General features: G+C 44.8%; 1 protein-coding gene across 3 annotated transcripts in view; it reads right to left on the reverse strand.

Moving 5' to 3' along the window:
- Positions 1–16,140, reverse strand: part of MIB2 (MIB E3 ubiquitin protein ligase 2) — a 54,480-nt gene that overhangs the window by 12,916 nt on the left and 25,424 nt on the right. Inside the window, exons 1-10 of one of the 3 annotated variants that reach the window (XM_053962672.1) lie at positions 15,257–15,490; positions 14,872–14,978; positions 12,374–12,568; positions 10,770–10,912; positions 8,487–8,594; positions 7,310–7,414; positions 6,463–6,625; positions 3,907–4,040; positions 2,015–2,163; positions 321–477 (exon numbers count right to left, since the gene is read on the reverse strand). In XM_053962672.1, coding sequence (XP_053818647.1) covers positions 321–477; positions 2,015–2,163; positions 3,907–4,040; positions 6,463–6,625; positions 7,310–7,414; positions 8,487–8,594; positions 10,770–10,912; positions 12,374–12,568; positions 14,872–14,978; positions 15,257–15,309 — 1,314 coding nt within the window. In that variant the 5' untranslated portion in view covers positions 15,310–15,490. Of the gene's footprint in view, positions 1–320; positions 478–2,014; positions 2,164–3,906; positions 4,041–6,462; positions 6,626–7,309; positions 7,415–8,486; positions 8,595–10,769; positions 10,913–12,373; positions 12,569–14,871; positions 14,979–15,256; positions 15,491–16,140 lie in introns of those variants that run through there. The other 2 variants (XM_053962670.1, XM_053962671.1) reach the window with 2 other exon arrangements.

Consider the following 16,140-nt stretch of genomic DNA (forward strand, 5'->3'; position numbering starts at 1 on the left):
TTACACCAGGCAGACAGTGCTGATAAGCTGGAAAATCCCTGCCAAGCAATTCCAACTTGCTCTAAGTCAGCCTCAAATCCAGCCTGATCTCTCTGTGAGACCCAAACAGAAATAGCTAATTTATTAATACAAATATCAGAGTAGAAATAGAAGTCTAATAAAGATAACTGAGCATATCATGGATTCTTTACTCTTGGGACTTTCCTATCTGGGATCAATCTGAGAACTGCAGGTATTTGTGTCTCCTTCCCATGTCCAGAAGTTTATTTATAAACTTAAATTTATGTTTATAACTAAGGAATCCCAATCCCAAAACTTACTGGGAGGTTGACATCACAGTTGAGCTCACAGAGGGCTCTCACCACCTCGGTGAAGCCTTGGCTGACAGCGACGTACAGGGCTGTGCACTTGGCATTGTTCAGCAGGTCTGCACTGGCCCCCCTGGCCAGCAGCACACGGGCAACCTCAGCTTGGTTTCTGGTTTAAAGCAAGGAAAAAAAAAAAAAAAAAAACAGATTTGAGTAATTCCAGTCAATTCTTTTCTCTTTGCAAAGCAACAGAAATCAGGTTTTGTATCCTCTCAGCCCCACCCCGCTTCCTCTCAGTGTTAAAGAAATTGTTGTGTTTTTATTTTTTTATTGCTAGGGTTGGGATGAAATGTGTGAGATCTTGTTTGGATTCACATGTTTATTGGTTTTTATCTATATTACAGTTTTGAAAACTCTGAGTTCTACAGTACTGTAAGAAACTAAAAAATGGTGTTGCATTTCTTTCTTTGTAAGGTTTTTTTAAGGATAAACTAATTAAGAAATGATACTTAAATTATTTTTACTTTTAACTTAATAACTAACTACTTGTGGCTTGTAATGTGGATTTTTTAATCTAATTACAAAATACTACTCAAATTCATGAAGAAGAAGGGGAAGAAGAAGGATTAGTTTCTGCTTTAAAACTTCTATTTTATATATATAACTATATTCTAAAACTTAAAGTTTCTTACTATGTGATATTACACACTTCTGTTTAAGCTACACACTCATAATTTTAGTTTTATTATTTAATTTTGAAAGCTTTTTTCACAGCCTCAGGTCAAATGCAGTGTTCTCTTGGGGGTCAGTGCCTGTCAGCACAGAAAGTCTAAAAGTAACCAGGGCTCCAACATAAAACCCCACAAAACCCTCCTAATTTGTGCTCTCTGCTCTAAACCACCAGGAATTCCCACTCTTAAGGATGAATTCTTCCCTGCTAACTGATGACACAACTCAAAATCCCATCTTGCTCTGGAAAACACAAACTTAGAGAAACCAACCTGACAAATTGATCTCGATCCACTATATCCCCTCCTCCTTCCCCTTGAAAAAAAATTTCATCACTAAAACCTCCTTATCATTTTTTTTTTTTTCTGATTCCCCCTGAAAATTCCTAGCATGGAAACTGAACCAGCTGTGAAGGATAAGAAATCCTTGTGCTAAGAGATCCTGTGCTAGATAAAAATCTGTGGAAAGAGGTTTTACAGTGACTTCTGTGAGCCAGAGAGAAGTTTGAGAAGAGGATCCATGTTTAACCCCGAGAAAGAATTTTCTACCAAGGTCATTAACATGGAAACTAAAAAAAAAAAAAAAGGATAAATAAGAGAAACCTGCAGCTGCCTGTTGCAATGAGCACTTGGTTTGTCTCTTGTGACCAATGAGTAAACTTAAGAGTTTTGTAAGAATGTATAAAAAGCATGCATGCTAGAATAAAAATGGGTTTGGAGCCTTCTGCAAATGGAGTGTTGCTGTGTACTGTGACCATCTCAACCATGACAGAAATCCTTCTGGAAAGAAGGATGCTGCTGTAGAAGAAGAAATCCTCCTGTGGGCTGACGCTCCATTCCCAACGTGAAAACCAGAGCAAAGCTCCCACCAGGCACACATCCTTGACACGGAGTGAAGGATGAGAGATCCATTTGGATCCATCTGGATGCAGGACAGAGGTTTTTCCACCAGGGACAGCAGGAGGGGAGGTGTCCTACCCAAAGGCTGCGTAGTGCAGCGCCGTGTCCCCCTCGTCGTCACGCAGGTCGACGTTGGCGTGAGCCTGCAGCAGCGTCTTCACCACCTCCAGGTGCCCCTGGTAAGAGGCAATTTGCAGGGCAGTCCTGCCCTGGTTCTTGGCATCCACCTTTGGGAAGGGCAGAGACACAGAAAATTAGGGATGACCTCGTCCTGTGCCCGGAGCAGGGTGGGAACAGCCCAGAAATCCCACAGGGTCCGTGCCCTGCTGGCCAGCAGCTCCCAGCTGAGCTTGTCCCAGAACATTCTGGAAGGGGAAGGGGGCAGCACGTTCAGTCAAGAGGGGAGAAGTGAGAGAACAGAGCTGGAAGCTCTGTAATTGCAGAGCCCTGCTGCCAAATCGCTCTGTGCCTGAGAGCACAGCACTCCTTGAGCCCTCTGCCAACAATTCCCTTCCCGAGAGGAAAATGTGTGAGGAAATCAAATTAGCTTTGCATAAGGCTCTGGAGGTGCCAGGTCCCTGCTGTGCTGTGCTGCTGCAGGGACTTCAGTGGGTGCAGTGCCTGCAGGGGACATCTCAGGGCTCAAGTGCTGCAGTGAGAGTTTTGGAGAATTAAAGGCACTTAAAAACAAGAGGTTAAAAAAAAAAAAAGGCAAAGCAGTGGAGGCGAAGGAGAGGAGAAGGAGGCACAAAACCTCAGCAGCCTGGCAAGGAGAACAAGTTAATAATCCAGGTTTTATCCCTGCAGCAGTCAGAGCACAGGAGAAGCAGCACTTCCCTGGAAAGGCTCAAAAAGATGGGCGAGTCCTTTGGGCAAAGAGGAATTAGAGGTCACTGCTGCTCTTCCAGTTACACCAGGCAGACAGTGCTGATAAGCTGGAAAATCCCTGCCAAGCAATTCCAACTTGCTCTAAGTCAGCCTCAAATCCAGCCTGATCTCTCTGTGAGACCCAAACAGAAATAGCTAATTTATTAATACAAATATCAGAGTAGAAATAGAAGTCTAATAAAGATAACTGAGCATATCATGGATTCTTTACTCTTGGGACTTTCCTATCTGGGATCAATCTGAGAACTGCAGGTATTTGTGTCTCCTTCCCATGTCCAGAAGTTTATTTATAAACTTAAATTTAAATTTATGTTTATAAATAAAGAAGTATAATAAATACCAGACAAATAACCACTAAATCAGCTTCAGAGCTGATCCTGGGTCACAGCCCCACACCCCCAACAAAACCTCTTTTTGTTACCCATGGTTTCCAAGCACACACTACTGATAGACATTGGTGGATTGTTTTTTTTTATTATTATTTTTGCTCTGTTCCTAAACCCCGAGCCCCTCCCTGAAGGAGGTTTCAGGAGATGTGATCCTGACAGTTTGGCACTCTGCAAGCACAGAAATTGTCCAGCAACGAGTCCAGCCCAGCTCCCTGCTCCAGTCAGACATGAGATAAGACACTGCACAGATCTGGGCAGCTTTTCTCCCTCCTGATTCCAACAATGTGATTTTACAAGGTCCTCTAAGGACAGGCACAAGCCCTGCCTTTCTTTTCCAGCAGATCCTCTGATTTCTGCTCCTGTTTTCCTATAGATAAACCCCTTTCCTCCTCATTCTACAGCTGCAGTGGCCACACAGGAAATCTGGGAAAAGCCAGCTTGGGAAAGGTGCTGTAAGGAATTCAGTTCAGATTTATTGCCACAAACTAGAGGCATAAAATATGCACATTTAACTTGTGAATTTAATCCTAAATTGCAGCAAAATAATATTCCAACTGTTAGGAGATCTCACTAAGCCTGACAAATCTATTGTTTTTCTCACATTCTTTTCCCTGCTTGAATACAAAATTTTATGATGATGTTTTAAAGAGCAGAAACAAAGGAAAAAGAACCATTTTTGTCTTCCAAACTTGCCTTGTCTGGGTATTTCTGGAGGAGCTCCCGGACTTTGGCCGCGTTGTTGAGGGCTGCACAAATGACCAGGCACCCTGCATGCTCTGACTCTGTTCTCTGGGACAGCAGCTTCTCCAGGACAGTCACCAAAGTACCTGAAAAAGAGACAAAAATGGACCTGTCACCCCACATCCCTCAGCGTTTGAGGGGACACAGGTGTCACAGCTCCCCAGCAGTGCAAAGTCAAAAAATCTTGCGAGTTCTGCCTCAAGTCTGACTTGAGCAAACAGCTCCAGATCCATCTACATCAGGAAGACAAAAAAATCCTGGCAAGTCTGTGCTCCCTCCCACATGATCCTGACATCCAGAGGAAATCAAGATGGTCAAGCCACAAAAAAAATTTCTGAGCAGATGTGAAAAGCACCAAAAAAGAAAAAATCCCCTCCATGCACCATGTGATCCCAAACTCGATTTCAGGACAGATTAGGCAAAACAATTGTTGATTTCACAACAGTTCCACGCACAGGCCTGGGAATATTTCACAAGCCCTCAAGAATCAGTGTCCTTGTACAGGAAGCAGGATGGAACAGGGAACAGAGACACAACAGGGACGAGGCAAATACTGAACCTAGCAATTAGCAATTCTGAGCCCTAAATTCTGTATTTTTCTGTTAAACCCAGCATTTCCAAGTCCTAAAATCTGTATTTTCCTGACAAGGTCAGCTTTGCTGTGCCCAGTAAGGCACAGCTGGGTTTTATTCTGTATTTTCCCATTAATCCCAGCATCTCACAATCCTAAATCCTGCATTTTCCTGGTAGTCACAGCATTTCCAAGTCCCAAATCCTGCATTTCCCCATTAATCCCAGCAATTCCTAGTCCTAAATCTTGCATTTCCCCATTAATCCCAGTATTTCCAAGTCCTAAATCCTGCATTTCCACATTAATCCCAGCAATTCCCAGTCCTAAATGTTGCATTTCTCCATTAATCCCAGCATTTCTTATCCCTAAATCCTGCATTTTCCTGTCAAGGCCAGCTTTGCTTGCCCAGTAAAGCACAGCAAAGTTTCATTCTCTATCTTCTCCCAGAATTTCTCTTAATCCCAGCATTTCCCAGTCCTAAATTCCAGCGAGTCCTAAATCCTGAATTTTCCTGATAATCCCAGCATTTCCCCATTAATCCCAGCAATTCCCAGTCCTAAATCCTGCATTTCCCCATTAATCCCAGCAATTCCCAGTCCTAAATCCTGCATTTCCCCATTAATCCCAGCAATTCCCAGTCCTAAATCTTGCATTTCCCCATTAATCCCAGCAATTCCCAGTCCTAAATCTTGCATTTCCCCATTAATCCCAGTATTTCCAAGTCCTAAATCCTGCATTTCCCCATTAATCCCAGCAATTCCCAGTCCTAAATCCTGCATTTTCCCATTAATCCCAGCATTTCTTAGACCTAAATCCTGCATTTTCCCATTAATCCCAGCATTTCCTAGTCCTAAATCCTGCATTTTCCTAAGGCCCAGCTTTGCTTGCCCAGTAAAGCACAGCAAAGTTTCATTCTCTATCTTCTCCCAGCATTTCTCTTAATCCCAGCATTTCCCAGTCCTAAATTCCAGCGAGTCCTAAATGTTGCATTTCCACATTAATCCCAGCAATTCCCAGTCCTAAATCCTGAATTTCCTCATTAATCCCAGCATTTCCTAGTCCTAAATCCTGCATTTTCCTGTCAAGGCCAGCTTTGCTTGCCCAGTAAAGCACAGCAAAGTTTCATTCTCTATCTTCTCCCAGCATTTCTCTTAATCCCAGCATTTCCCAGTCCTAAATTCCAGCGAGTCCTAAATGTTGCATTTCCCCATTAATCCCAGCAATTCCCAGTCCTAAATCCTGCATTTCCCCATTAATCCCAGCAATTCCCAGTCCTAAATCTTGCATTTCCCCATTAATCCCAGCAATTCCCAGTCCTAAATCCTGCATTTCCCCATTAATCCCAGCATTTCTTAGACCTAAATCCTGCATTTTCCTAAGGCCCAGCTTTGCTTGCCCAGTAAAGCACAGCAAAGTTTCATTCTCTATCTTCTCCCAGCATTTCTCTTAATCCCAGCATTTCCCAGTCCTAAATTCCAGCGAGTCCTAAATCCTGCATTTCCACATTAATCCCAGCAATTCCCAGTCCTAAATCTTGCATTTCCCCATTAATCCCAGCAATTCCCAGTCCTAAATGTTGCAATTCCCCATTAATCCCAGCATTTCTTAGACCTAAATCCTGCATTTCCCCATTAATCCCAGCAATTCCCAGTCCTAAATCCTGCATTTCCCCATTAATCCCAGCAATTCCCAGTCCTAAATCTTGCATTTCCCCATTAATCCCAGCAATTCCCAGTCCTAAATCCTGCATTTCCACATTAATCCCAGCAATTCCCAGTCCTAAATCCTGCATTTTCCTAAGGCCCAGCTTTGCTTGCTCAGTAAAGCACAGCCAGACTTTAGCTCTCCATCCAGGGACGAACACCTGGACTTTGCCACCATCCAAAGAGCTGGACCAAAGATCTCCCAGCCGTGGGGGGACCAGCTTTGTCCCTCACTTTTGGGCTCCTTGGCACTCTCCGTGGTCATCAGGTTGGCCTCCTCCTCCCTCTGGTAGGCTGTCAGGCAGGCAGGGTTGAAGGTCCAGGACTGTCCCCCCACTGACACTCGAAGATCTCCGTCCCCATAGACCTTGATCACCTTCCCAATGTGCCCCAGGGTCTGTAAGGAAAAAAGAGGATTTTTTTTTTTTCCCCTCTCCCCTCCTCAAAGCTGCAGTTCCCAGACCTAAAGCCAGGGTTGGTTTTTTTTTTTTTTTTTTTTTTGGGGTTATTTTTTTCGTAAAGCTGCAGCTCCTGCTGTGTGAAAAGAAGCACTGGACAAGTGACACACTCACAGACAGCTCCCACTTCGAGGACACCAGAGGCTTCTCACCAGTTTCTCTCTCACTGGTTTGCCATGGCAGGGTTTTCCCAGACACACTGGAAGTGGCTGGGGAGGGAGGTGCTGATAAGAACTGCTCAAGCTGGGACTGGGAACAGTTTCCTCTGGGCTTTGACTGCTCCTGGAGGAACCTGAATCACACTTTTTAGCCATGCTGGGCTGATTTTTCCACCTCCCTGCCTCATTCCAGACAGTCAGGGAGGGCATAAGAGGACTTTGGTGATGGAAACCTCTCACGTGAGTTGGTGGCAGCCAAATCCTTTTTTGCTGGATTCCCCCTTGTCCCGTTTGGGTGCCGTGGACACAACGGTGTCACCGAGAGCCACCAGCACCAGGGGCTGGGCAGGGACATCCCAGCAGGAATTCTGGGGGGGGGTACAAGCCCATGGCTAAGAGCTGAGGGCTTGGGGAAGCTCGGGAGGTTACTGGACTGTCCTGGAACTGGAACTGGCGCGCACTCACAGGTGCCATCTCATCTGTCCACTCCCCATGACCAGGTTGGAACCGCTTCACTGTTTCCATATCATCTATCACCCGGACCACATCACCAACCCAAAAGGTGTTGAGCTACAAGAAAAAGAAAGTCATAAGCTTTTGGGGGATGAAGCCACACACACACAGAGACAAACAATTCACAGGGATCGGCCCCTCCGCCCCACTCCCAAAATCCCAACAAAGAAGACACCCACTGAGTCAAGAAACAGCACTGCAAAACATAAATGCAGCTACCAAGAAAGCTCTGTTACCACTGAGCTGCAAAATAAACACAGTCCAATCCTCTTTTAAGCCAAGTGCACATTTAAGTAGGGAAATAATTTGGAACAGGCAGTTTCCTAACTTCTTTTGCTCCCAATAATCCTTTATAATTAATACCAGATAAAGCATGGAAGTTTTCTTGCTCCTTCTCCTCGCTACACCTGGCTTGGCACTGGAGATTTGAATTCTCTCTGATAAAGAAGTTAAATCTGTTTGTTATTTAAAACAGAAAAGGGAAACCAGGGTTTATCTGTGCTGGGAATTTGCCAGATGCTCCCTCTGCTCACTGAGCTAGGAAGGGAGCAGTGTCAAAACACACTTTTCAGAGCAGACTGATTTTGTGCAAAACAGTCTGACACTGCATTTTCCACTGGTATTGGGAGTTTTTAGCATTGTGACCTTGCTCAGGTCAGAATTTTGTGGTCTTCCAGCAGCTTCTTCTATACCTAATTATCTCTATTTCTAATTATCCACTTCTCAAAGTCCTCAAACCTCTGGGGAAGGCCAGAGCTGTGAGCTTTAGAAATGCAGCCACAAAATTAGAAGGGCTGGATTAAAGACTCGGAAGAAATCAAAGAGAAACGAGACAAAGATGCAAAAAAGAACAACGTGGAGACACAAAACAAGGAAGAACAAAAGAAAAATCAAAGGGAAATTATGTGGGGAAAAGGTTCATCACAAGGGCAAGGCAGCTGCAGAAGGATGAAGGACTGGAAGCTGAAATTAAGAAATGCATTTTACCTTCAGGACTTGCAAATGCAATAGTTTAAAAACAGGAGAGAAGTGTTTAGAAGAGCAGGGTGCTCCTTCAGCACCTCTGGGGACACGGAGAGCCCTAAGCCAGCAGGATCAGTGAATTCCCTGCAGCATTCCCAGCACCTACCTTGGTCAGGGCTCCAGGGTGGAACGTCCAGCGGGTCTCACTGTTGAACTGGACCCTCACGTCCCCTCTGTCCGTGATCCTGTGCACGGTCCCTGTCTGCCCAATGAACTTGGGACAAGAAAAGAAAAGAGGGGGAAGCCCCTAAATAAATCACCTTGTTTAACAGTGGGGAAAGAAGGCTAAATCACCCAGCATTTCCCATCCACAGTGCTCCCAAACCTTTATTCTGTATTTTCCTACTAAACCCAGCACTTTCCAGTCCTAAACTCTGGGTTTTCCTGTTAATCCCAGTATTTCCAAGTTCTAAATTCCTGTGAGTCCTAAATTCTGCATTTTCCTGTTAATCCCAGCACTTCCAAGTCCTAAATTCCTGTGAGTCCTAAATTCTGCATTTTCCTGTTAATGCCATAATTTCCCAATCCTAAATTCTTCATTTTCCCATTAATCCCAACATTTCCAAATTCTAAATTCTGGATTTTCCCATTAATCCCATCATTTCCCAATCCTAAATTCTGCATTTTCCCGTTAATCCCATCATTTCCCAATCCTAAATTCTGCATTTTCCTGTTAATCCCAGCATTTCCAATTCCTAAATTCCTGTGAGTCCTAAATTCTGGATTTTCCCATTAATTCCATCATTTCCCAATACTAAATTCTGTATTTTCCTGTTAATCCCATAAATTCCCAATCCTAAATTCTGCATTTTCCTGTTAATCCCAGCACTTCCAAGTCCTAAATTCCTGTGACTCCTAAATTACATATTTTCCTGTTAATCCCAGCATTTCCCAATCCTAAATTCTTCATTTTCCCATTAATCCCAACATTTCCAAGTCCTAAATTCCTGTGAGTCCTAAATTCTGGATTTTCCCATTAATTCCATCATTTCCCAATACTAAATTCTGTATTTTCCTGTTAATCCCATAAATTCCCAATCCTAAATTCTGCATTTTCCTGTTAATCCCAGCACTTCCAAGTCCTAAATTCTTGTGAGTCCTAAATTCTGGATTTTCCCGTTAATCCCAGCATTTCCAATATCTGCATGAGATGCAAACATTCTTCTTCTACAAAAAGGAGGGGAAAGGCTCCTCTAAAAGCTCCTCTGAAGGAGCAGCATATTGGGGGAGGAGGGGGATAGGAATACAAAGTGCAGAAATGCTTGAAAATGCAGCACAAATTGTCCTCTTTCCAAAGGACAGAGGTGGGCAGGGAATCCAACGTTGTTCTGCATTATAAAATATCAGCAAGGCAAACTCAGAGAGGGGGAAAAAGGGGCAAGGCACACTAAATAAAAATAGAATTGTGTGGTGCAGGGTTCTGGATCAGGTCCTGAGCAGCTCGTGGTTTATAAAGAGGTAAAAAATGTCAATTTCTGAGGTGATGGGAGGTTCCTGTTTCTCTGTTTAGTGTCCCTCTCTACCCCTGCATTCCCCAACAACAGGAATTCAGGAGCACAGAGGTTTAACAGCCAACAACAGGCACAGCAACACCCAAAATCTACAGCTTTAGGGGTGAATTCCTGAGCTGGAATTAAAAATCTCATGGCTCCACTGGCAGCTTTGTTAAAGTTCATCAGAAGATGCCAAATCCCTGCCTGCCAGGCTGAAAAAAAAAAACCCAAAAAAAGAGGCTGATGCTCAGTTAAGAGATTTCCACATTGAAACATTTTAAAGGCTGATTTCAAAAAGTCTGCTCACCTATAGGGCAGGTTGGGCCAGGATAGATATTTAACATATCTTGATGATTTTATTCATGCTATTTGCAGTAATAGGTGCCATTTCTATCTTTATTTCCTCCACTCTCTGGGTTTTTTTTAAAACAACAGGTGACAGCAGACTGATGGCTCTTCAATTTAAAGGCAAGACTAAGCTCCAAAAATATGATATGGGCTGAGAAATTTTAGCCCTGGCCAAGGACAGAGCTCAGTGTTGACAAAACACACAACTCTAATTACCAGTAATGCACAGCACAAAAGAAGCCAAACAAGGAATGGATCCAGAACAGCAAAGAAAAGGCCCGTGGCTCATTTAAAAACAAACAAACCAGCCTTTTTGTTTGTTTGTTTGTTTGTTTTTTGCTTCCAAGACTTCTGCAAAGATCCACAAGGCCATTCTCATCCAACAGAGCCTAAAAATAGCTCTGACTCCAGCGTCCTATCACTAAAAAAATCTGCATTTGTGATTCAGTTCAACTCTAAGGTCACAGCAAGATGTGCTGGTGACTTCCTGAGCAGTGCAGAACGAGGGAGAGGCTGGGACTGCAGCCAGGGAGAATGCAGGCACCTACCTCAGCCATTTTGGGATTCCAGCCTCCGTGGCCCTCCTGCATCTCCCGCAGGATGTCGATGTCCAGCAGGCACTTCACCTTGTCCCCGTGCTGGAAGGGATGCCTGTCTGTGCTCTCCTTCCTCTGCAGCTCAGCTGGCTTCCCTGGGGACAACAAGGACAGCAGCCACAGGCATGCAGGGTGCACTCACACCCTGGGTGCTCACTGCCTCCCTTACAGGGGTTCAAAATTAACATTAACTGGGGGAGAATGGTGCAAACCCCTTTTCATGCCCCATACACTCTATAGGGCAGCAGAGAAATCAGTAGGCTTTAACTCTGATTATATTAATAATTACATTGTATTACAATTATATTTTACATTTATAATGATATTATGTTAATAAAACATAAGCAGCTCTAACAAGACCCATTCTGTCTCTGGTGCCTCACTGCCTCCCTTACAAGGGCTGAAAATTAACATAAATTGGGGGAGAATGGTGCAAACCCCTTTTCATGCCCCATACACTCTATAGGGCAGCAGAGAAATCAGTAGGATTTAACTCTGATTATTTAATAATCACATTATAATTTACAATTATACTACATTAATAAAACATAAGCAGCTCTAACAAGACCCATTTTGTCCCTCTGCAGAGCAGGGAATGCCTCTCAGGCCACGGCAGACACCAGGAGCTGTTCTTAGCAATCCACTCACCCACAACTGCTGTTCAGACATGCCCACACAGCACCCAAAATTAGTTCTCCCCTCCACAGGCAGGCACAGAATTCACTCTGAGGAGTTCCTTACCCTCCCACCCATCCCATGCAGCCATACCCTGGAATTAAGCTCCTCATCCAACCCTTCCCTCCCCTCATGCTCTTGCCAAGGTGCTCAGGGAGAGAAAAGTTTGAGAAGGACTGGTCAAAGTCTGCCTGAAAAGTTTTATCTGATAAAAACCCTGAGTCTGCTGCTGCAAACACCAGAACAGACCCCTCTGTTTTCCTTCAGGGCAGCCAAAGATGGTCCCTGCACCTCATTAGAAGAAAAATGACCTCACAGCTAAATTACACCTGGGTAAAAAAAAAGCTTCAAGTCCAAAAGCACAAGGATTTTCCTGGACTTAAGAGGAAAGGGGGATTGCAGCAAGTTGCCAGTGCAGACATCACCTTTTCCCATCACTTTTTCTAATTTTTGGCTGTTCCATTCTCCAAAGTCTCCCTTTGGTCACATTCCCCCTTTTGGTTCCACCAGGAGAGCGTTTGCTCTCTAAAAGCACAGAGAACAACAGCTTGCCTGAAGAATGAAAAGCTTTGGATTGTCAAATGTAACCAAAGTGAGAAAAGTTGGGTTCTCTGCAGCAAAGTGGGAATTTCCTGCATTTCCTGCAGAGGTTGTATTCCTTGGGATAGAACTGTGGGTATCTGATGGTTCAAACTATTTCATGAACCACCCTGAGATCAAGCAGTATGCTCACACACAAACCAAATTCTCTTAGATGATGCTCATTATGTGGGAACTTTAGAAAATCAGGAGGTGGTTTTGTGCCTTCCAAACAAAAAATGGCTTCAGCGCCAACGGCCGCGTGCATCACAACTCCTCAACAAAGATTTGTCTCCACCCACCTAACTTTGGGAGGTGCTCCTTGTAGTAGAAGCCCCCAGAAGCCTCCACGGTACATTTGAGGTCCACTTTTCCCTTGTGGCCCACCCTGTAGACGTTGGTGGTCCCATCTGCCCAGGTGACGCTGGCGACGCTGCGGCCGGTCTCCACGTCCCAGCCCCGGATATCGACCACGCGGCCAGTCTTACCCTCACCCCCTGAGGGGAAAAGAAGAGCACATCAGGAAAACTGGATCATGAGACAACTCATTTTGAGTGATTAGGAGGGAATCTCTCTGTTAAATTTGCTGAAAACCAGCGAGCCATTCGTTTTGGAATGATTCTGTGGAGAATTCCTGGTGTGCAGGAGCACGGCCTAGTTGGGGAATACACACATGGTGTCATGGCACCACACTGTGGCAATAAAAATACTCAGCAGTGCTGCAAGATCCAGGATCCAAGTGCTAAAGATTCACCCAGGATCTTTAAATCTCTCCCCAACATCATCCATGTGCTGCAAGATCCAAGATCCAAGTGCTGCAGATCCACCCAGGATCTTTAAATCTCTCCCCAGCACCATCCATGTGCTGGAAGATCCAAGATCCAAGTGCTGCAGATCCACCCAGGATCTTTAAATCTCTCCCCAGCACCATCCATGTGCTGCAAGATCCAAGATCCAAGTGCTGCAGATCCACCCAGGATCTTTAAATCTCTCCCCAGCACCATCCATGTGCTGGAAGATCCAAGATCCAAGTGCTGCAGATCCACCCAGGATCTTTAAATCTCTCCCCAGCACCATCTATGTGCTGGAAGATCCAAGATCCAAGTGCTGCAGATCCACCCAGGATCTTTAAATCTCTCCCCAACACCATCCATGTGCTGCAAGATCCAAGATCCAAGTGCTGCAGATCCACCCAGGATCTTTAAATCTCTCCCCAGCACCACCCAGGTGGGGAAACATCAAATAAACTTGGTTTTCTTCAAGCAAGGAGCTTGAAGAATCCAGAAGAGGAGGATGGATGTGGGGAGGTGACTCTGGCTGGGCACTGGGACGTTGCTCTGATCCAAGAGACAATGCTGAGCCTTGTGAAGGCCATCAGGGTTTGCAGATTCCCAATTTGGGCAAGTCCCAGCACTGCCCCAAACAAGGACAGCAACATCTGTCTCACTGAGGAACTTCTACTGTCTGCAAAGTCCTGAAATCCAGCAGCTTGAGGGAGCTGAACTCCTCCTTTATCAGCACAACACAAACTGGGTTTTGCTGGCAGTGCTACTCATGACGAGACCATGGCTGTGGATGGGGCAGCTCCACCAAAACCAGAGCAGCTGAGGGGTGGATTTAGGGCTCCTCTCACTGCTCCTGCTCAGGGAGCTGCTTTCAGGTCAGCAGCACCATAAACACCACCAGTCTCAGACATGTAAATGCTGCTGTGATCTCAAAAGGATGGATAAGCTGCATTGAGCATAAGCTGATTTACTCTCAGACCCTGCAAGGATCCTCATCCTCCACTGAACCCAGAGCTGCAATAAATGGCAGAGTCAACTTTGGAAACCTTTGAACTTTTGACTTAATTCTTCAGGGGGAAAGGAGCTGTAAACATCCCAGTGTGTGTGCAGGGCTCTGGGACAAAGGGGCAGGAAAGCTCCCTCACCCTGGAGCACCACACAGCAACTGCTGCCAGCGACCTGGGGACCGGCACTGCAGCCCAAAAGCAGCTTTAAAAAGGCTTTTTTGTCCCACTGCCCTCTTAGCCTGAAGGTTTCAATTCCTGCAGAAAGCAGGAACCACTCTCCAACAACCACAGAGTCCTTCACTAGTGCAACATGCAAAACCCTCCTTAGAGAGAACTTCTCCTCACTGTTCTCAAAAGTATCCAAATAGGGACATTCCAAAAACTCCAGAAGAAAATGGACAGTGTACACAAAGTCACAAAAACTTCCCACTATCAATTAAAGCTTTTTCAGGAAGAAAGGAGTCTTTATTTTCTTGTAACATGGTGTGCATTTACAGTTTGACACAAGGACTTCCAGGATGATTCCCAGTGCTTTTCACATCTATGAAAGAGGAGCAGCAAAACTTCCTCCCCACACCCTGGACATGGTTTGTGTCACAGATATGTGACAAGAAAGCAGAGGATTTTAATTACTCTAAAGAACAGGCATCACCTGCATCACCTGAACAACTCCCCTAGAAGCTGCTCAGCATGTGGATTTTCAACGAGCAATTTGTAAAGATAAAAGAATATTATATATATATATAAAAAAATTAATTATATATACATACAAATATCTATACTTTTATAAATATACATAAAAGTATATAAAGAGGTAAAATAGAAAATTAGAAAATAGAAATAATTTATAAAATAGAAATAAAAATAGAAAATATAAAAAATTAGAAAATAAAAAAATTTAGAAAATATAAAAAATTAGAAAATATAAATATTAAAAAAAAAAAATTATATATATATATATATGAAAAATCAAATGGTGTTCTACAGGACATCCCAAAAGCAGCTTACCATCCTGGTTACCCCACTCCCAGTCAGGCCCACGGACCACTTTAGCCCCCTGGAAAGTCCCTTTTAACGTGATGCGAGTCAGATTCTGTCGAGGGCTCACGAGGACCCTGGAAAAACAAAACCAAGGGGAAAGAAATGAGTTTGGTGTTGTTCTAGACACTGCTCCAGCTGAGGGCTGTCACACGAGGGTGTAATGGACATTACTGGGGTGGCCCTGCACGGGGGCAGTGATGGAGCTCAGCACGTTCTGGAAGAGAAAATCAGAGCAGCTCAGAGCAGCAGGGCTGTGGCTGGACCATTCCCAGGCTCTCACAGACCTCCCTGCACCCCAGAACCCCAGCACAGCCCCCCCCTCCAGCTGCAGGGAAAAGGAGAAGGTACCTACGTGATGGTGAACAGGGGGTCTGACGTCCTGTTAAAGCAGCTCCCAATTCCCATATTGTCCCAGCAGCGCTGTCCCCGGGCTGCCACAAAGCCTTCTCATCAGTTCCCGAGCCACCAAACCCCACGGGCACCTGCCTGGTTGCTCACCCAGCCTACAATCTCTTTTCTAGGTGACTGCAAAACCCATGCCCCTGGAGCCAGACAGGCTCTTGGCAACTCCCAGCGCAGACAGAGCAGCCCAAGTTCAGCAGCTGCTGCCCAGGGCAAGGGGAGGGGAAGCTGCCTGGGGCAGGGCTGACCTCAGAGCTCTGCATTTCTTTTCCATCTAATGCCTCCAGAGGGAAGGTGGAGACTCAGGAGGATAAAAAGCTTATGCCTGAACTTACTGTTTACTTATCCAGCAAATGCTTAAGTCTTTTACCTTTCTTAACCTGTTACCAGATCTCCCACCTGTGGCTTACAACCTCGTGCGTTCCAAAAGAGGGAGGGACTATTTATGCCTTGCTCTTGTAATCACTAATAATTAATATTCATTAATTACCCAGGCTGGAGCTCAGCAGGAGGAAAATGAAGGCCCTGTATTTGGAGGGTTGAGATTTTGTCTGCTTTAAGCACCATCAAGGCTGGAAATTGTTATGAAAGAAGATAATGACAGTGGAGGGAAAAGCTCAGCTATAAAGAGCCACTGCTCAGCATTTATTTTATTGCACTGTGTCAGGCACTACAGACTGGCTTCAAAAACCAGCCTGGATTTGGGTACAGCCTCTGAAACAGCTTAGATGCTTTCACTGCATTTTGTTCAATGTTTTTCTAATAATTTATCAAAGATGCCTGAGCCAAGCCCTGAGACTAAGTGATAAAAATATAATTCTCGCTTCCAAACCC

This window comes from Vidua chalybeata, chromosome 22 (assembly GCF_026979565.1).
Source record: "Vidua chalybeata isolate OUT-0048 chromosome 22, bVidCha1 merged haplotype, whole genome shotgun sequence".
NCBI lineage: Eukaryota > Metazoa > Chordata > Aves > Passeriformes > Viduidae > Vidua > Vidua chalybeata.